Source organism: Macaca fascicularis, chromosome 6, assembly GCF_037993035.2.
Source record: "Macaca fascicularis isolate 582-1 chromosome 6, T2T-MFA8v1.1".
Classification (NCBI taxonomy): domain Eukaryota; kingdom Metazoa; phylum Chordata; class Mammalia; order Primates; family Cercopithecidae; genus Macaca; species Macaca fascicularis.
This window is the reverse complement of record NC_088380.1, coordinates 157,430,643-157,452,279: the sequence shown is the minus strand read 5'-3', so window position 1 is coordinate 157,452,279 and position 21,637 is coordinate 157,430,643. Positions and strand designations below refer to the sequence as shown.

The 21,637-nt window shown below is 47.5% G+C and overlaps 1 protein-coding gene across 15 annotated transcripts in view; it reads right to left on the bottom strand.

The window, feature by feature from the left end:
- Positions 1–15,317: 15,317 nt before the first annotated feature.
- The window catches only part of NDST1 (N-deacetylase and N-sulfotransferase 1), a 72,806-nt gene continuing 66,486 nt past the window's right edge, over positions 15,318–21,637 (bottom strand). For 10 of the 15 annotated variants that reach the window (XM_015452146.4, XM_073994599.1, XM_015452143.4 and 7 more), the window contains one exon: positions 19,272–20,342. In XM_015452146.4, the coding sequence (XP_015307632.1) occupies positions 20,223–20,342 (120 nt within the window). In that variant the 3' untranslated portion in view covers positions 19,272–20,222. Of the gene's footprint in view, positions 20,343–21,637 lie in introns of all 15 variants that reach the window. The other 5 variants (XM_045394401.2, XM_045394402.2, XM_073994597.1 and 2 more) reach the window with 1 other exon arrangement.

The window sequence follows — 21,637 nt, the reverse complement described above, 5'->3', positions numbered from 1 at the left end:
GTGCAGACTTGGAAGCTGGAGGCCTGGGTCCTCTGGCAGCCTCTGCCCCCTTGCAGCCAAAAGACTTTGGGCCATTCACCAAACCTAAAAAGCCAGAGGTGGCCATCTGTACAAGTGGGATAGTATTGTACCTACAGACATATACTAGCCACTTAGCACACTGTGTGTGGCCAGCAACAGACATACAGACTGAGGCAACAGACATTATAAACATCACGCATGGGCTTATTTCCATATTATGGGTGATTTTCATTTTCTTACATTTGCCTATTTGTATTTTTAAATTTTTCTGCAATGAATGTTATTACTTTTATTAACTTAAAAGTAAAAGCAAACATGACCTTACAAGGAAACAGCCCAGTGGAACTCATTCCTGTGTTAATGGCCGGCATGTTGTTAAGGACATTGCTTATTATGCTGCCCTAGTGAGATTTTCTGGGAGAAACTATGATCTGCTCTCAGAACCAGGAGGCTTCCCTGGTCACACTGGCTGCCTGTGGGCTTCAGACAGCTGTGTACCTAACCTCAATGCCCAATGTGAAAGAATCATCTAAATAAACTATGACACAGCTCTACCATGTACACCAGTTTGTCATGTACACAGGAGAATGTCTGACAGATTTCCACCGAAGAGTCAGAAGTATTACTGGGGGACAGGAAAAAGGGGGACACTTGAGCCTTAAATTTTGTGCACTTCACTAACGATTGCAATTTCCACAAAATAGAAATAACACAATTTGATGTAGTAGAAAAATATTTAATAACACATAAAGATGTTGACAATTTATTATGATTTAAAAGAGTTTTGTAGGCTGGGCGCGGTGGCTCACGCCTGTAATCCCAGCACTTTGGGAGGCCGAGGTGGGTGGAACATTTGAGGCCAGGAGTTCAAGATCAGCCTGGTCCACATGGTGAAACTCCCCTCTTTTTCTTTTCTTTTTTTTTTTTGAGATGGAGTCTCGCACTGTCGCCCGAGTTGGCGTGCAATGGTGCTATCTTGGCTCACTGCAACCTCCACCTTTCAGGTTCAAGCGATTCTCTTGCCTCAGCCTCCTGAGTAGCTGGGATTACAGGCGCCCACCACCACACCCAGCTAATTTTTTGATATTTTTAGTAGAGAAGAGGTTTCACTGTGTTGGCCAGGCTGGTCTCAAACTCCTGACCTTGTGATCTGTCCACCTCAGCCTCCCAAAGCGCTGGGATTACAGGCATGTGCCATTGCGCCCAGCTGTGAAACCCCCTCTTTACTAAAAAAAAAATTAGCCAGGCATGGTGCCACACATCTATAGTCCCAGCTACGTGGGAGGCTGAGGCATGAGAATCTAATCACTTGAACTCAGGAGGCGGAGGCTGCAGTGAGCCAAGATCGCAACGCTGCGCTCCAGCCTGGGTGACAGAGCAAGACTCTGTCTCAAAAAATAAGAATAAAAATAAAGGGGGTTTGTAAAATACAGTGTATGCATATTATCCTTTCTGCAAAAACAACTTTATATATCAGACAGAAAGGAAACGTCCTAAAACATGAACCGTGGTTACCAGGTTGGTGGGATACAGACATTTAAATTTTCTTCTTATGTGTCTGTATGTTCTAAAGTTTCCACGATGGAGATTCATAACTCTTGCAATGAAAGAAAAAAATGCATTTTGTTAAAAGGAAAGATTTGGCCCCAGCTCTCCCCTGCCCTGAGTGCCTAAGTCACGGCAGACTCGTTCTTAGCCTTCTCGCCTCCTCACTCCTCACCTGGGCGTGTCTGTTTCCCACCCGTTTTCATATGGGCCACCTTGCTGTTCTTCCTGTGTCCTTGTAAAGGGACCGAAATCCTTGTTAGAACCAGGCAAGGCAGAAGCCAGGACACAGGCCCAGCCCACCGCTCCCCATCCAGTGGTCCCCCAGTCACCCGCCGCCGCCTCCTGGGGCATTGTTCTCATTAGTGGGGATGCAAAGCAGACCCAAAGGCGGAACTATAAACACCAGAGGCAGAGACCCATAAACAGCTGGGTAACCAACTCCAGCTGTGCAGATGGGCCCTGGCCACACTGGGGGGCAGATGGGGGCTGGGCTGGCCACTGAAGAATTGCCCTTTGCCTGTCCTCCTTAGGCCATGAGCTGCCAGGATCCGGGTGGGCATCACTAGTTAGAGAACTGGAGGATGGAGGGTCTGCACAAGCCTAAGTGAGATTACATGCAAGTGAGCAGAGGTCTGGGGGCCAAGGATTCTCAGGCACCTGAGCCCCATTACCTATGCACCTGGGCCTCGATTTACCTATCTGAAAATGGGGAAGAAAAGAAGTAACAGACTAGATGGTCTTTCTCAGCTCTACTACATCATGACCCATCCATAAATCAATGCACTAGGCCTAAATGCCTGTAATGTATCTGTCTGTAATATAACAAAACTATATCCTATGCGAGAACATAAACAAATGTTTATCTGTACTATAACCCCATACATATTACATGTTTTATGTCAGCCTCTTTAATGTTATGTTTCTAAATGTTTAATGACCATCTCTGGATATCTGTGATCAGAGAGTATATGGAGGCAAGCCAGGAAGACCTCCTGGGAGAAGGGAGACTTAAAGCCTATGAATTCAACAGGCAAGAGGAATGAGCCTCCAAAAAGGTTATAATGGAGGAGAAGGGAGGGATTTGAGTGTGAGGGGATTTATAGGGCTGTTGAGGGTCATCCAGGGAAGGGATCCATGTCCATCTTCCACCCTAGAAACAAAGCTTCTGGCACGGGAGAGGGCAGGGAGAAAGCACACTGGACTGAAGTGACTAAGATTTGCCAGCCCCAGAAGCTCCCAAACCTGGTTACATAACAGGACTACTGGGGAACTTGGTAAACCACAGACTCTTGGGCCCTTCCCGGGGCTCCTGAATCAGAATCTAGGACAGCAGTGTCTGAATATTTGAATTTTTATTAATTCCCTGGTGAATTCTGAGGCTAGAAGTCTGTTACAGGTGGGTGTTTGGGAACCTCTGGCCCAGAGTTCTCAGTGTTTGTGGATTGGATGTAGGGCAGAAGGGTCACCCATGATTTTCACATCCTGTCCTGTGTCCGGTCAACCAACACAGGGTACAGTCATTGCCAGGCAGCTGGTGCCACGCTATGCTTGGGGCCTGATGGGACTGGAGACCCCTGAGAAGCTCATCACCTAGTGAGGGGTCCAGACCCCCATATCAGCCATCCGAACTCAGTGCTGGATGTTGGAATCTTCTCAGGTGGCACAGCCCAAAGGGTGGATGCTGGAGGAGCCCAGAGGAGTGAAAGCAAACCCCCGAAAGCAGGACTAGGAAAGGGACCACAGAAGGCTTTCTAGAGAAGATACCCTGAATGACAGAGAGGATTTGGGTGATAGAACAGGAAAGGAACAAACAGGCTAGGTGGAGGGGATGATGGAATCAAAAGCGAGAAGTGCAGATGCAGTAGAGGTAAAAAACATGTGGGGACCATTTTATGGTCATATGGTTTGTCAGGGGCTCTCTCTGTTGGGCACTGTGAAAAGGCAATGTGCTGAACAGCCTGGGCCAGGGGACCAGAGAGCACAACTCCCATGTCATAGGCAGCTGGCCCAAGGTCCCAAAGAAAAAGCCCAAGCCTGGGACTCCCCCACGTACCTGGGGGAGACTCTCCCCCTCCACCAGGCCCAGCCATGTGACTTTCCCAGTTCCCCCATCTGGGATCACATGAGGCAGGCATGGGCAGGGGAGAGTGGCAAGTTCCAACTCTGACCCCAAGACCAGAATCTCCTTTTCCAGAGGGGCCTCTGAGGCCAAGTCAACTCTGATCAAGGTCACATCTCCCCAAGCCAACTCAGTCCCAGTTGCCATTTCTACCCATACCCCTTCTTCACACTCTAAACATTTTCTATGTGATTATAAAAATAGTGAGTCACCTGGGCATGGTGGCTCACACCTGTAATCTCACACTTTGGGAGGCTGAGGTGGATGGATCACCTGAGGTCAGGAGTTCCAGACCAGCCTGGTCAACATGGCAAAACCCCACCTCTACAAAAAATACAAAAATTAGCCAGGCGTGGTGGCACACGCCTGTAGTCCCAGCTACTCGGAGAGGCTGAGGCAGGAGAATTGCTTAAACCTGGGATGTGGAGGTTGCAGTCAGCTGAGATCGTGCCACTGCACTCCAGCCTGGGAGACAGAGTGAGACTCCATCTCAAAAACAAACAACAACAACAACAACAACAACAAAAACAGTAGAGTCAAACTGGAGACAAAAAAATACAAAACACAAAACCTCACTGAAAACAATTAAGGACAATATAAATAAATGGAAAAAACATCCCATGTTCACAGAGTGGAAGATTTCATACTGTTAAGATCATAATACTCCTCAAATTGATCAACAGGTTTAACTCATCCCTATCAAAATCCCAGGTACATTTTTTGCAGAAATTGACAAGTCGATACAAAAATTCACATAGAAATGCAAAGAACTCAAAACAGCCAAAAATCACCTTGAAAAGGAAGAACAAATCTAGAAGACTCATACTTCTTGATTTCAATAATTACTACAAAGTTACAGTAGTCAAGACTGCATGAAAGTTGCTTGAGGATAGACAAACAGATCAATAAAATAGAATTGAGCATATGTGTACATACTTACATTTATGGTCAACTGATTTTTGACAAGGGTGCCATAACAATTCAATGGGGGAAAGAATAGTTTTTTAAATAAATGATGTTGGGACTACTAGATATCCACACACAAAAGAATGAAGTTGGACCCCTACCTCACGCCATATACAAAAATTAACTCAAAATGGATCAAAGACCTAATGAACTGTCTGATTAGAGTCTAGTATCCAGAACACATAAAAAGCTCTTACAACTCAACAACAAAAAGAGAAATGATCCAATTCAAAAATGGGCAAAAGACTTGAACAAACATTTCTCCAAAGAGACATACAAATGTCCATCAAATACATAAAAAGATAATCAACATCAGTAGTCATTAGGGAAATGCAAATCATAACCACAATGTGGTAACACTTCACATCCATTAGGATGGCTATAAATTTTTTTTAAATGGAAAATAAGACCAGGCTCACGCCTGTAATCTCAGCACTTTGAGAGGCCGAGAGGGGAGGATCACTTGAGCCCAGGAGTTAGAGGCTGCAGTGAGCAATGATCATACCATTTCACTCCAGCCTGTGCAAGAGAGTAAAACACTATCTCTTTAATAGTAATAATAATAAGGCCAGGCCCGTTGGCTCATGCCTGTAATCCCAGCACTTTGGGAGGCTGAGGTGGGCAGATCTCTTGAGCCCAGGAGTTTGAGACCAGCCTGGACAACATGGCAAAACTCTATCTCTACAAAAAATACAAATTTTCTGGGTATGGTGGTGCACAACTGTAGTCCCAGCTACTTAGGAGGCCAAGGTAGGAGGATCCCTTCAGCCTGAGGGGAGGAGGTTGCAGTGAGCCATAATCCCGTCACTGCACTCTTGCCTGGGCAACAGAACGAGACTCTGTCTCAAAAATAAATAAAATAAAGTGGAAAAAAAAAAAAAACAGGTTTTGGTGAGGATGTGGAGAAACTGGAACCCTTGTATACTGCTGGTGGAAATGCAAAATGATTCAACTGCTGTGGCAAAAAGTTTGGTGACTCCTGAAAAAGTTAAACATAGAATTACCTTATGACCCAGCATTTCCCTCCTACATCTATACCTAAAGGAATTTCAAACAGATACTTGTACATGAGTATTCACTGCAGTACTATTCACAATAGCCAAAAAGTGGAAACAACCCAATGTCCATCAACTAATGAATGGATAAACAAATATACCAATAATGGAATCATAGTCAGTCATTAAAAATGAAGTATTAACACAAGCTACAACATAGATGAACCCTGAAAGCACACTGAGTGAAAGAAACCAGGCACAAAAGGCCACATATGGAAGGATTCCATTTATGGGAAATGTTCAGAATATGCAATTCATTGAAAGAGAAAGTGGTTCAGTGTCTGCCAGGGCCTGAGAGAAGGGAAGAATGAGGAATGACCACTTACTGCTATGAGGTTTCTTCTTGAGGTGATGAAATGTTTTGGAATTAGATAGTGGTGATGGTTGCACAATTTGCTAAAAACCACTGAATTATACACTTTAAAGTATTATTTTGTGTATGTAAATTATATTTCAATTTAAGAAAACAGAGCTGCCTTGAATGCCGTATATGTATTTTTATTGTGGCGAAATACATATAACATAAAATTTGCCATTTTAACCATTTTAAAGTGCACAATTTAGTGGCATTAGTACATTCACAATGTTACACAACCATCGCTACTATCTATTGTCAACATTCTCCATCACCCAAGGAGAAACTCTGTGCTCCTTAAGCAATAACTCCCCATCCTCCCTCTCCCCTCAGCCATGGTAACCTCTAACCTACTTCTTATCTCTATGAATTTGCCTATTCTAGATATTTAGTATAAAGGAAATCAGACAATATTCGTCTTTTTGTACGTCTGGCTTATTTTATTTCACATAATGTTTTCAAGGCTAATTTATGTTGTACCATATATCAGAATTTCTTCCTCCCTTTTTTGTGGTGGAATAATATTCCACTGTATTATATACCACATTTTATTTGCTCATTCATCTATTGATGGACATCTGTGTTCTTTCCAGCTTTTGGTTATTGTGAATACTGTTTAACCTTTTGATGAAACACTAAACTGTTTTCCACAGTAGCTGTATCATTTCACATTCCCACTAGCAATGTATAAGGGTTCCAATTTCTCCACATCCTCATCAAAACTTATTTTCCTTAAAAAAAAAAAAAATTATAGCTGGCCAGGTGTGGTGGCTCACGCCTATAATCCTAGCACTTTGGGAAGCCCAGGTGGGCAGATCACCTGAGGTCAGGAGTTCCAGACCAACCTGGCCAACATGGTGAAACCCCATCTCTACTAAAAATACAAAAATTAGCCGGGTCTGGTGGTGGATGCCTGTAATCCCAGCTGCTCAGGAGACTGAGGCAGGAGAATCGCTTGAACTTGGGAGGCAGAGGTTGCAGTGAGCTAAGATCACACCACTGCACTCTAGCCTGGGTGACAGAGCAAGACTCCACCTCAAAAAAAAAAAAAAAAATACAGCCATTCTAGTAGATTAGAACTGGTTTTCATTTGCATTTCAGTAATGATCAATGTTTTCAGCACCTTTTCACGAGTGTGTTGGCCATTGTCTGTCTTCTTTGGAGAAACATCCATTCAAGTCATTTTCCCATTTTTTAATTGGGTTGTTTGTCTTTTTGTTGTTGAGTTGTTCTTTATATTTTTTGGATATGAGGCCCTTATAAGACATATGATTTGCAAATATTTTCTCCTGTTATGTGGATTGTCTCTTAACTCTCTTCATAGTATTCTTTTTTCTTTCTTTCTTTTTTTGAGACAGGGTCTCACTCTGTCACCCAGGCTGAAGTGCAATGACGCAATCTTGGTTCACTGCAACCTCCTCTTCCCAGGCTGAAGGGGTCATCCCACCTCAGCCTCCCCAATAGCTGGGACCACAGGCACACCACCATGCCCAGCTAATTTTTGTAGTTTTTGTAGAGATGGGGTTTCACCATGATGCCCAGGCTGGTCTTGAACTTCTGGTCTCAGGTGATACACCCACCTAGGTCTCCCAAAGTGCCAGGATTACAGGTGTGAGACACGCTGCCTGGCCTTAATGGTGTCCTTTGACATACAAAAGTCTTTTAAATTTTAATGAAGACAAATTTATCTTTTTTTCCTTGTTGCCTGTGCTTTCCGTGTCATATTTAAGAAACAATTACCAAATTCAAGGTCATAGATATTTGCACCTATGTTTCTAATAATTCTAAGTTTAGCTCTTAAATTTACATCTCTGATCAATTTTCACTTAGTCTTGGCCTACGGTGTGTGGTAAGGGTTCAGCTTCATTCTTTTACATGTGATATCCAGGTCGTGGAGCACTATTCTTTCTCCAGTGAAAGTTCTTAGTACTCTTGTCAAAAATCAATTGGCAATAGACGTGAGGGCTTATTTCTGGGTTCTCAATTCTACCCCAGGGTCTACATGTCTATCCTATGCCAGTAGCACACTGTTATAATTACTGTAGATTTGCAGTAAGTTTGTTTTGTTTTGTTTTGTTTTGTTTTTGAGACAGAGTCTCGTTCTGTTGCCCAGGCTGGAGTGCAGTGGCACGATCTCAGCTCACTGCAACCTCTGCCTCCTGGGTTCAAGTGATTCTCCAGCCTCAGCCTCCCGAGTAGCTGGGACTACAGGCGCGTGCCACCATGTCCAGCTGATTTTTGCATTTTTAGTAGAGACAGGGTTTCACCATGTTGGCCAGGCTGGTCTCAAACTCCCAATCTCAGATGATCTGCCCACCTCAGCCTCCCAAAGTGCTGGGATTACAGGTGTGAGCCACCATGCCTGGCCTGCAGTAAGTTCTGAAATCAGAAAGCATGAGTCCTGCAACTGTGTCATTTTTTTTTCAAGATTGTTTTTGCTATTCTGGGTCTCTTGAAATTCCATGTGAATATTAGGAATTTTCATATTAGGAATTTCTTTTTCATTTCTGGAAAAAAACCTGTTGGAATTTTGATAGGAATTGCAAAAAAAAATACTGTATATTCCTTGACAATATTGAGCCTTCTAATCAAACATGAGATGTCTTTCCATTCATTTAGATCTTTAATTTCTTCAAGCAACGTTTTACAGTTTTCTGTATTCAAGTCTCTCACCTCCTTGATTAAATTATTCCTATATATTTTATTTTTATTTATTATTATTATTATTATTATTTTGAGAAGGAGTTTACCTCTTGTTGCCTAGGCTGGAGTGCAGCGGACGATCTCGGCTCACCACAACCTCCACCTACAGGGTTCAAGTGATTCTCCTGCCTCAGCCTCCCAAGTAGCTGGGATTACAGGCACACGCCACCACACCTGGCTCATTTTGCACTGTTAGTGGAGATGGGGTTTCACCGTGTTGGCCAGGCTGATCTCAAACTCCTGACCTTGGGTAATCTGCCCACCTCGGCCTCCCAAAGTTCTGGGATTACAGGCGTGAGCCACCACACCTGGCCTATATTTTATTCTTTTTGATGCTATCATAAGTAGAATTGTTTTCTTAACTTCCTTTTTGGATTGTTAATTATAGTGTATAGAAATTCAACGGATTTTGTGTATTGATTTTGTATTCTGAAATTTTACGAAATTCACTTATTAACTCTAATAGTTTGTGTATGCGTATGAATTCTTTTGGGTTTTCTAGGCATTAAGATCATGTTATCTATAAGTAGAGATAGTATTACTTCTTCCTTTCCAATCTGGATGCGTTTTGTTTTTTTCCTGCCTAACTGCTTTGGCTAGAACTTCCAGTATTGTGTTGAGTAGAAGTTTCTAATCTTAACTAGAAGTTATGAAAACAGACATCCTTGTCTTGTTCCTCATCCTAGGGGAAATGCTTTCAGTTTTTCACCATTAAGAATGATGTCACTTGAGCCCAGGAGTTCTAGACCAGTCTGGGCAACATGGTGAGACCCTGTCTCTACAACAAAAATAAAAAATTAGCCAGGCATGGCACGTGCCTGTAGTCCCAGCAATTTGGGAGGCTGAGGTGGGAGGATCGCTTGAGCCTGGGAGGTCAAGGCTGCAGTAAGCCACAACTGTGCCACTGCACTCCAGCCTGGGCAACGGAGCGAGACCCTGTCTCCAAAAAAAAAAAATTATGTTAGCTGTGAGTTTTTCACATATGGCATTTATCATGTTGAAAGAGTTCTTTTCTAGTACTAGTTTGTTAAGCATTTATATCATGAAAGGGTGTTGAATTTTGTCAGACGCTTTTTCTGCATCAATTGAGATGATCATGTGGTTTTTTTTTTCCCCTTCATTCTTATAAGGTGGTATATTACTTTGATTTTCATATGTTGAACCACCCTTGCATTCCTGGAATAAAACCCACTTGATCATGGCATATAATTTTTTTGTTTTGTTTTGTTTTTTGACATAGAGTCTCACTTTATCGCTCAGGCTGGAGTGCATTGTCGCAATCTTGGCTCATGGCAACCTCCGCCTACTGGGTTCAAGCGATTCTCCTGGCTCAGCCTCCTGAGCAGCTGGGATTACAGGTGCATGCTGCCATGCCTGGCTAATTTTCGTATTTTTAGTAGAGACAGGGTTTTGCCAAGTTGGCCAGGCTGGTCTTGAACTCCTGACCTCAGGTGATCCACCTGCCTCAGCCTCCCAAAGTGCTGGGATTACAGGCGTGAGCCACTGCACCTGGCCTGCAATTTTCTTTTCTTGTAGAGTCTTAGTTTCAGTATCAAGGTAATGCTTGGCCTCACAGAATGAGTTGGGAAACGTTCTCTCCTCTTTAGATTTTTGGTAAGAGTTTAAGAGAAGGATTGATGTTAATTCTCCTTTAAATGTTTTGTAGAATTCACCGATGATGCCATCTGGTGGTGGGCTTTTCTTTGCTGGAAGTTTTTTGATTACCGATTTAATCTCCTGACTTGTTATAGGTCTATTCAGATTTTCTATTTCCTCTTGAGTCAGTTTTGGTAGTTTGTGTGCCTCTAGGAATTTGTCCATTGCAGCTAGAGCATCTGATTTGTTAACGTGCAGCTGCTTATAGCAGTCTCTCGTGTTCCTTGTTTTCCTGTGAAGTTGGTGTTGTGTGTGTGTGTGTTCTGAAGAGTCATTCTCAGTGCCCCAGATCACCCACCATTTCCATTTCAAGGTCCCAGGAAGAACAATCAAATGTAATGAGTTTCCACATTGACTGGGCCGCTTGACTTCTCAGCCCAACCTCATCAGCCTCAGGACAAAGGTGGCAGTGCCACCCCCAGGCTCAGGCTCAGAAATGGGGTCTGTATATGTGTGATACCAAGAACTGGCAAAGACTTTACTGAGCACTCACTGTGTAGAAGGCTCCTGCTGAGGGCTTTCCAGACACTGTCTCTTCACTCCTCACAACATCTCTGTCACCTCAGTCCTGTAACTATCCCCACTTCACGAAAGCAGAGACTGAGGCCCAGAGACATGAAGTACTTGACCAAGGTCACACAGCCAATACTGAGCCTGTATTTGAAACCAGATCTATCCAGCTGTGCATATTTTGACTACTGTGCTGTGCAGTCTATTCCTTCCCAAGGGAGAACACCCCAGAATGTGGCAAAGGTCAAAGAATTCAAGCTCCAGTTTCTACCCCCACTCCCTGAAAGGTGTAATAGAGCAGAGCTTCTCCAAGTACCCATGCAGAGGAGCCCTCCATCTGCTGCCATGCAGAGCAACAAATACCCTCCACCCAAGTACCCACGCAGAGGAGCCCTGTGCTGCCATGCAGAGCAGTAAATACCTTCCACCCACTGACCAGAGGCACCCATGGAAAAGCCCAGTGCAGAACAGCCTGAGGGTACACACCAGCAGGGCATGCACGTGCTCTCAACTGTTTGTATATGTAAAACAATTTCTGGAAAGATCCACAGAAACTGCTAATGGTGGTTTCCTCTGAAGAAGCGAGTTGGAGGACAAAGCTCAGGGAGTGGAAGGAGACTTGCTTCTCACACCATCCCCTGTTTGTACTTCTGTTTTAGATTTGTAGGTATATATACTTTTAGGCACCTTTAACAGCTTCCCAGGACCACCCAGTCCCCAGCCCTGAAAAGGGCAGGGCCAGGCTCAGTGAATTGTCCCCACTCAGCCTCATGGGCACTTCTCTATGCCAGGACACATTCTCAGCCTCAGGCCCAGGGGGCAGGACAGTCTAGTGGACTCCAAGCTGTGGAGTCTCATGGGCCAATGACTACCAGCTCTGTGATCCTGGTAGAGTTACTTAACCTCTCCGAACTGAAATTACTCAAATATACAATGGGAATGATAATACCTACCTCAGAGGATTGTTATGAGGATTAAAAGAGGCCGGGAAAGGTGGCTGATGCCTGTAATCCCTGCACTTTGGGAGGCTGAGGCAGGAGGATCACTTCAGGCCAGGAGTTCAAGACCAGCCTGGGCCACATGGCAAAACCCCATCTTTACAAAAAATACAAAAATTAGCCAGGCGTGGTGGTGCATGCCTGTAATACCAGCTACTCAGAAGGTGAGGTGGGAGAATGGCTTGAGCCCAGGAGCTTCGGGCTGCAGTGAGCTGAGATCACTGCATTCCAACCTGGCTGACAGAGTGAGACACTGTCTCAAAAATAAATAAAAAATTTTAAAGATAGCACTTGATAAGCAGAGGGTCTGCCTGATACAGGATAAGAAATACTTTTTATTTATATTATTTAATTTATTGATATTAATATTGATAATATTACTGCCACACCACCATTACACCAGCCCAGTCTTCCCGGGAGGCATTCACGCTGACTACACTGTGAGAGGCTGTGATAATAGTGCCCCCTGGTGGACACTTTTTGGACTGCATCTGATGAGTACCTATCATCTAGTACCATTAGAGAAAGAACAGGAGTCAAAATTCAGTTCCATTTCTTCCTTTTTACCCCTAAATACTAGGTTGGTGCAAAAGTAATTGTGGCAATTACTTGTAATTGCAAAACACTAATAGCTCACATGTACTTCATTAGATACTCTTTCATAACAGTAAAATAATCAAAACCAGAAAATTGAACATCGGTTGAATAGTATTATCTAATCCACACGGTCCATCTTGACGTTCTGCTAGGTGTCCCTGTGGTATCCTTTATAGCAAATTGTTTCATGGTCCGGGACCCTCCAGGGTCACACATGGCATTTGATTACCACATCTCTTTAGTATCCTTTAATCCTGAACCATTTCTCAGCTTTTCTGTATCTTTCATCACCTTGACATTGTTGGAGTTCAGGCCAGTTATTTTGCAAAATGTCCCCAATACGGATGTGTCTGTCTGTTCCCCTTGGCTGGATTCGTGTCCCATGTTTTTGTTAGGAATCTCCCAGGTGTTGGACTGGGTCCTTCCCATTGCATCATATTGGGAGACACATGGTGTCAGTTTGTTCCAGCAATGGTGATACTAACCCTAGTTGCCCCGTCTGTCAGCTCAGGGAAGCCAAGCTCCCAGGACCAGAGAGGAGTTAAGACTGGCCTACAGTCACAGGAAGGTCAGGCTCCTCACTTCAGGGTCTTCACGAATGCTTAGGACAAATGCAGCAAGGCAAGAAATTCATCACCGGCACCCTAGGCCTTCTCCAGACCTTAACTCCATAGGAGCTTAAGGGCTGGGTAAAGCCGTGTTGGCCTTCATCGCATGGTCGTGGAATTCTAGCTGCTTGGAGTCCCCCTTTCCGCTTTGTCCATTTCTGTTTTTCATTAAGACGTTTTCATTCCACAAATGATATGCAAATACATTTTCCTTGTCTTATATATATTTCAGCCAAGGCTGAAGTCCCCTTTGAAAGTCCCCCTTCTCAGTCTTTCCTCCCCTACTAGCAGTTTGATGTGAGATACATATATCTACAACCCCAGGAAAAATACAAACTGTAGTGTTCTCTTTCCATGACGGTCACATTGTATAGGTCTGTCATAGAAATTTCCCCGGCAGGCCTTGGAGACTGAGCTCATTACTTTCAACTGAATCATCGTTACAGTGAATGGATACAACGGAGGTTACCTAGCTGATCCCCTGTGGATGGACATCTAGGTTGTTCCCAGCATTTTGCTATTATGAAACACACTGCCCTACACACAAAATCCAGGCTTCTCCAAGGGAACTGCCCACCTCTAGAAGCCCGAACCACTCCTGGGGCACCAGATTTCCTGGGTGGACATCCCCGTGGGGGGTGAGGAGGGGCTGATGGGCTGCTATTCATTCAGCCTGTTAGAACTGCAGGAATTTTGGGATCTCTGGAAGCAACTGGGTTGGGTTTTCACAATGTTTTTCAAAAAATCCTAAGGTTCCAAGATAGGCTGAGAGACAGGGAGGAGGTGAGCTGGGAAGAGTCCAGAGCTTCACTCCCACTCCAACCAGAGAGCACCCCCACCTTTACCTGGTTTTCAATTAAGTGATTCTTTCAAAACAGAATCTCAGCTGTATTTAAATTCAAAAATCCCCGTTGCAGGCTGACCCCTCAGCTGGCACAGTCACCCTTCTGCACCATGCCTCTTGATCTGCTCTTGCCCATGCAGCCTCCAGCTGTGTTCTTGCTGGTGAGGGCCACCCGACCCAAACCAAGCTCCCAGCTGACGAACTCCAAAGAGGGCTCTGCAGGTGCTGCCCTTGTGCCATTGTGGTACATTCACTTTGAACATACTGGGTTCTGGGAAGCAGGACTGCCCAGCTGCGTCTCCGGCATGCCCCTCCTCTGCCCCTCAGAACCTGTGCACATTTCTGGGTACCGTCTCTGACATACATGGTGGCCTGATTCGGCGTTCCCAAACTTCCCTGAACACCAAGGAGTCTGTTAAAGTACACCGTGCTGGGTCCCACCCCAGAGGTTCTGAGTGAGCAGATATTGGGGGAGCCCAGGAATGTATATTGTTTTAATATTCCCAAGGGGATTCTGAAGGAGCAGGTCTGATCACCTGCACTGCAGACACTGGCCTGGGCCCCTACCTGTGATAACTCTCCTTCTCCAGGCAAATCTCGAGTCTGGCCCTCAATGAGGCTGTGAGGGCTTCGAAGTCATTTGTTTTACCCTACGTTTTCCTGAACAGTGGGGCTCTCCACATTAATCAGAACCCACAGGAACCATGGATCTGAGCCAGAGTTTCCCACTCTGAGCCAGAGTTACACTGGGCTGCCTCAGTGTACTGGAGGGCTCGTTAAAAACTCCTCAGTGCACTGGAGGGCTCCTTAAAGATGTTGGGCCCCATCCCACATCTGCTGCAGTTAAATCTCTGAAAGTGGACCTGGGAATCTGTATTTTTTAGGCAAGTTCTTCAAGAGAGGCCACAGAGTCCAACTCCCTCCATGCATCTAAAAGGTAAGGGAAATGGGATAAAACAGTAAAAGTGGCTTGCCCCCCAACTACCATATACATTAGTAGCAGAAATGATTCCACCTCCCAAATCTCCCCTCGGTCCAGTGCCCGACCCCCAGGGCTTCTGAGCAATCCAGCTTGTCTGAGGGCTCATGATCTGAGATGCCCCCTGTGGCTGCCCCAGGATAGGCCTCTGCTCTATCTGGGAAATCTTCCATTCATAACCCAGTGGAAATGATCTGCGTCGACCAAGTCACCATGTGCATATGTGAGTGCACACGTGTGGGCACGTGTGCATGCCTGAGGTGGCGGGGACAAGTGGCTTTGGCCATGCATGCAAACACCCCTACTCCACCCTCCCCTGCAGGCCTTGCAAAAAGGTCAGACAGACAGGACCAAGGTGTACAAACAGAACCCCACTTTATTAGCAGTTAGTTCGAGATTGTACATTAATGGAGGAAGGTCTCACCTTTAACACAACCCAAAACGGCTGGTTCGAGAGCCCTCATCAGGCGAACTGGGTAGCACCCCCTCTCCCCTACTCTCCCCACCCCCCTACAAGGGAAGGAAACCTCTGCCTGCTTCCCCAGTGTGCCCCCCACCCTCTCCAGTTGGCCCTCTCCTCTCCCAGGAAATGACATGAATTTCATGCACAAATTACAAAAGGAGCCCTCTTGCTAATAATAAAAGCTAACACAGTCATAGAAAAGCCTCTCCTCCCTCATTCTCCTCCAGGGCCAGAAAGAGGAAGAAGAGCAGGAGGGATGAACTTCTTAGGATAAAATGCAGCCAGTTTCCCCCAGGTTCTTGGCATTGACCCCACACAAACCCTATGCCCGTTCCTTGGGGGAGCTGAAAACTCTCCAGCCGGCTGAGCTGGCAAGGGCAGCCAGCCCAGAGCTGTCAAGCCAGGAACCCAGTGTTGCCTCAAGGGCCTGGGCAGCAGGGGGTCTAGGCCCCCCTCATCCTCACATCAAGTAGAGCAGAGCTGCCTCCTTGGATGTGTGAAAACCCCTGCCGTGGCCCCTATCTGCTCATTCTACAGATGAAGAAATTGAGGGCCTGGGAGGAAGATGGTCAGGCAGTCACTAAATGCACCCGGCTGGGATGAAATTTCACAGCTCCTGCTGCCAGCCAGGGCTCTTCTCACACCACAGCTTGTGGGAGGCAGTTCCCCATGTAGGCTTTTCCCTGCTGCGTCCCAGAGCCTGGCTCTGCTCCAGTGCACACAGACCATGGGCCTCCAGGAAATGAGAACCCTGGGACCCCAAAACAGAAAGAGAGAGACATATGATGTGTTTGGTGCCCTGCGGCCCATCCCCAGGGTCGAAGGCCCAGCCTTCAGGCATGCAGCCTCCTCCTTCCAGAGCCCTGAGTCCTTCCTTCCGAGGCCCAGATATTGCGGCCTTCTCCAGGGAGCCTTTCCGGGCCCTCCCCAGAGCTTTTGCTCTAACTGGCCCCTCTGCTGTTTTGGCACTTGGTACAGGTGACAGTGGAGGCGCACCTTAGGCAGAAGTGAAGCTGTCAATCCAGCACAAAAGGCAAAGTCTCATATAGCCTAAATTATCCTTGAAAGTACAGGAGATAGAAGAAGTGGTTATGTGACACCATGAGCAAACAAGCTGACAAATTCAGAATGTGGGGCTTCAACAGGACAGCAGGCCGAGGGCCTCAAAAACAATATCATTTAAAACCTCAAAGTGAGCTGAGGGAAGACCTTTCAGCATTCAAAGGGGTTTTTAAAACATAGTTAGAAAATGCAGTGTGCACCGCAACTGGACGCTGACTCCACAACCAGACATAAGTTACCTGGGAGACAACCAGGGGGATTTGAACACAGATTGGATAGCAGACATCGTTGGGAAATGACTTCTTGTCCGGGCTGTGATACTGGGCCAATGTGTAGGAGAATGCCCTAATGCTTAGGAGATGCAGGCTGAAGCTTTCAGGTCTCAAGTTTCATGGTGTTTGCAATGTACTTTTAAATTAGGACAGAGAAAATATATATGTACACAGACAGAGAAAAACAAATGTGGCAAAATGTTAATTTTAGATATAGATGCTGGGGAGTGGGCAATCATAATTAAATGTTTGGTAAAACATTTTTGTACTTGCTCCTGCCACTAACAAGCCAGTGGGCACAGCTCTGTGCTGGGACCACCAACCTCTGCAGGTCAGCGCAGCAGTTCTCCTTTGCTGGGAACAGATGGCTTCCTTAGCTGGGCCCAGAAGCACTGATTGCTCATCAGGGGGACTCAGAAAAGGCCCATTTTTAAACTTCAGACTCATCCTCCAAGCAGCAGGACGCTCCACCACAGAAGGCTCCGGAACCCTGAATGACAGGCAACTGCAGGTGACACTCGCACCTGCACCCACCCTGGGGCAAAGGCTCATGGAGGGGACCACAGAATAGATGGTGGAGCCACCTGAACAATTAATTTCAGCTATTTCTCTCCCTTTTTTTGGCCAAATGCTTAGAGTGAATTGGTGGACACTGAAGACCGGTCTCGCTTCCCCCACTCATCTGTGGCTTTCTCTTCTCGGGAGGGGGTGTCCGTGTACCCATTAGCTGACAGCCCCTCAGGCAGCTTATCTGCCTCTCCTTCTACCCCCCCCCATACCTGCAAGTCCTGGCAGTGTCTGGGCCTAGTGGGTCTTCAAGAAAGGTCTGTTAGTGGGAGGGGAGGTGGCAGCAGCGACCCAGGCAGACAGACTTAGAACACATGGCAGGTCCAGTCCCCAGGCTCACAGAAGGGCCCAGGCAAAAATCCAGATCTCTGTTGTCACAGGATTTCCAACTGCCTGCTCCTTCCCACAGCCAGAGGCAGAGATAAGTGGAGCTCCTGCCCCAGGCCAGCCCACCTCTCCTGCCTTCCAGGCTCTGCGACAGAGGCCTCCAGGCCCTGCGACAGAGGCCTCCAGGCCCAGAGGGTAGATTTCAGAACCTGGGAGCTGTAAGATCCTCACCCATCCCGCAGCCCGGTCCTCTCACTGATGGATGGGACTCTGGAAGTCACTGCCCCTCTCTAGGAGCCCCTGGCTCCATGGCATGGGCAAGTCTTCACGAGTGTACAAGCAGACACGCCACCCTGTCCTCAGACCCTTTGCTGCTCATCCCTGCTGGCCCAACGATGCCCAAGGTTCCCAGGCTTGCAGGCCCCATTGAGAGGCATGATGGAGACACTGCTCTGTACACCATGAAACCACCTGCAGCTGGTCCCACTGAGTGTCCAACTTCCTCATCCCAGCAGTGAACTGGAGAAAAGGGAATCAGCTCAGAACAGACCCAGGCCCCCACAGGCTGGGGAAGGACCCCTCGCGGGAGAACACGACAGGGATGCAAACGCAGACCTCGGAATGAGAAGGCTCAAAGGCACCCTGGCTGGGAAGGAGTGGTTTGTCCCCATATCCTGGAATGACCATGGTGTGACGGAGGAAGGGACAGGAACCTGGCACAGAGTAGGGTCCCAAGGATGGGCTCAGAGGCAGTGTGGCATTGGAAGAGCACGACGGGACTTGGAACCGGGAGCCTTGGGTTCAATGCCCAGCCCTGCTCCCAGCTGGCTCCATGACATCGGCCAAGCAGGCCACCTCCGCTTTCTGGACCTGTTTCATACCCGTCAAAAGACCTTCCAGCCCCAAGATGCTAGAGTCTTCTGAATAAGACAAGGCTCTCTAGAAAGTATTTCCTGGGGTTCAGAGGGAAGCAGAATTTGGCAGTTGGAGGGGGCCAGGGAGAGGCACCTCAGCCTCAGTCACTTCACATTGTTATACGGGGTGGGGTAGGAGCAGACCCCAACCAGAAATCAGCCCAGAGATCCCACTGTCTCCAAGGAGCCTGGAGACAGCTCTGTGGGCCCTGGTGGGCATTCCAGCTCTCAGGGCAGCTCCCAGCCTAGCACCATGTGAGGGAGAGGGGGTGGGCCAGTTTTTGACCCCAGCTCTCCTAGCCCAGCACTGGCTGTTTCCTTTGGCCAAAATCCCCTCAGGGTCACCGGACTTCACACAGCCCGATGTCCTGGAGAGAGCTGGTCTTCCCTGCGCATCTCACCACCTCTGTTCACCTGGGGTAGCCCCAGAGCAGCCATGGCACTGGGGAGGGCCCCTTCCTACTGTCTCCTCAGGCCCCAGGCCACTGAGGACACAGCCTCCCTCCCTGCCACCTTATTTCTAGCTCTAAGACAGAACGCCCCCTGAGACTGGGGCTTACCACCACTTTGTATGACTGAATTAAAAACAAACCCAACCAAAAAAAATAGAATATATATATATATACACATTATATATATATATAACACAGTGCGACCCCAGCACCCAGGGTATAAACTCTGGCACCAAGAAAAAAAAAACCAAAATATTAAAATACTTTAGCTTCTTAGTATTTGGGAGGTTAAGGGGGTCTCTGGGAGCCCTCCGCCACAGGTGGTTGAGCAAAGCCATGGCTGGCAGTCTCGCCAGCTCGTCCACGTCTGCCTGGGCCTGAGGCTGGGAGGGTGTGGGGACCGCGTCTGTACATGGGAACATGTTACTGGCAGAACCCTGGCCTGCCTCAGTCTTTTACCACAGGAAACACCACACATGTCATATCCCAGGGGGAAGAAAGGGGTGCAGGTGGGGCCCAGAGAACCAGGCCCCATGGCAAGGCAGTGCCCCAAGGCCCCATGGGAAGCCTTGAGGATGGGGTGGATACTGTAGGAACCAGAGATTCTTTCCCCAGAACGGGAGGGTGAGATATGAAGGTAGGAACCAGATGTGGAGGCTGGGAGTCCTCTTGAGGTGGCCACCCTCCCATCCAGCCTAGGACTGACTCTGGGGACCCAGCTGGCCACTTGGAAGAGCTTGGCTCGAAACAGTAAGAGAAACGTCCAGTCTGTCTCCCCCCGCCAGGCTCTCCTCCCCTACAGCCTGGAGGACAGGGACATATGGCAGCGAATACTGAGGGGCGCCCTGCGGAAGCAGGGAGTGATGGGTGACGAGAGGGGACGGTCGGCGGAACACAGTGAGGGACAGAAAAGAGCCTCGTGGACTCCCTCCTACCAGGAAGCGGCCTCCCCAGGAGCGGCTGGGAACGGAATGGACCTCTGCTGGCGAGGGAGGTCCCGTAGGCCACAGACCCAGCGGTGGGTGCTCCGAGGCGCTTGCAGACCCGCCTGGGTGCTCCCCCGGCCCCACCAGGCCTCCACAGAGTATTGCTCGTAAGTACGTGGCCGCCCGGGCCCAGCTTCGCACTCTGCAGGTCAGTCTGGCTCAGCGCGTGGCGGGACGTCCCGGCTGTCACAAACTTTCAGTCTGGCTGTGGTGGCCGCGGCTACCTGGTGTTCTGGAGGTCCTCTCGCAGCCAAGTGGGAAGCGTCTGGCCCATCTTGTACAGCAGCTTGGAGAGCTCGATGTTGTGGTCCCGGTAATAGTCCTTCAGGAAGGCTCGGGACTGTAACGGGAAGGAAAGCTCAGACCTTGCGTGCTGACTTAAGAGTGACCTCCTCTTTAAAATCACCATGCTCGGCCGGGCACGGTGGCTCATGCCTGTAATCCCAGCACTTAGGGAGGCTGAGGTGGGTGGATCACCTGAGGTCAGGAGTTCAAGACCAGCCTGGCCAACATGGTGAAACCCCGTTTCTACTAAAAATACAAAAATTAGCCGGGTGAGGTGGTGGGCACCTGTAATCCCAGCTACTCGGGAGGCTGAGGCAGGAGAATCTTTTGAACTCGGGAAGTGGAGGCTGCAGTGAGCCAAGATCACGCCATTGCACTCCAGCCTCAGTGACAAGAGCAAAACTCTGTCTCAAAAGAAAAAAAAAAAACTCCATGCCTCTGGCACCACCCTCTATGCACCTCTTATTTATCCACAATATCCTTCTAAATGGTAGCCTCCAATCGGGAACTCCCAGTTGGCAGGAGCATCAAAATATATCTCACCAGGTCAAAATTCTTCTGATAGGGAGAGGAGACAGAATTAATAATCAGAACCCGAGGCAGGGCAGGGCCAGGCATAGTGGTTCACGCCTATAATACCAGCACCATGGGAGGCTGAGGCGGGAAGATCGATTGAGCCCAGGGGATCGAGGCTACAGTGAGCCGTGATCACGCCACTGCACTACAGCCTAGGCAACAGAACAAGACTCTGTCTCAAAAAAAAAAAAAAAAAAAAACAGAAGGAGGAAATAACAAGACCCACAGTCTGTGACCTTTTTCCTATATATTTTTTAAAATTTCCCCTATGTTTTTACACATGCTGTTCTTACCCAGCCTCCCATTCCGTAAGTCCAAATCCTATAAAATGGATCTCATCCTTCTAGGTGCAACTCCGGAGACCCCCATCCCTCCTTTAAGGAGCCTTTCTACCCCTCTCAGCTTTAAGTGACATTCCCCTGTTCTGAATTCCCATAGCACTCGTGTGCCCTCTCTGACTGCGCGCAGCACTCTCTGCCTGTATTCTAGTTACTGGTGTTGCGACTCATCCCCCTCCAAGGCCAGGAATTCCTTGAAAGCAGAGAACATCTGTGGCTCATTGTCAAAACCCCACAGCACTCAGCCCTTAGTAGAAGGTAATCAACACTTGTTTGATGAAATCAGTTCTGACCCACCATGTCTCAGCCCCCGTTTCCTCCTCTTACAAATACTGTCCAAGAAATGCTAAGGCCATGAATGTGCTGAGTGCATGGTAAAGGGAAGAGAACCCCCCTCAACCCCATACAGGGATCCCTTACGCTTATGCAGGTGCCA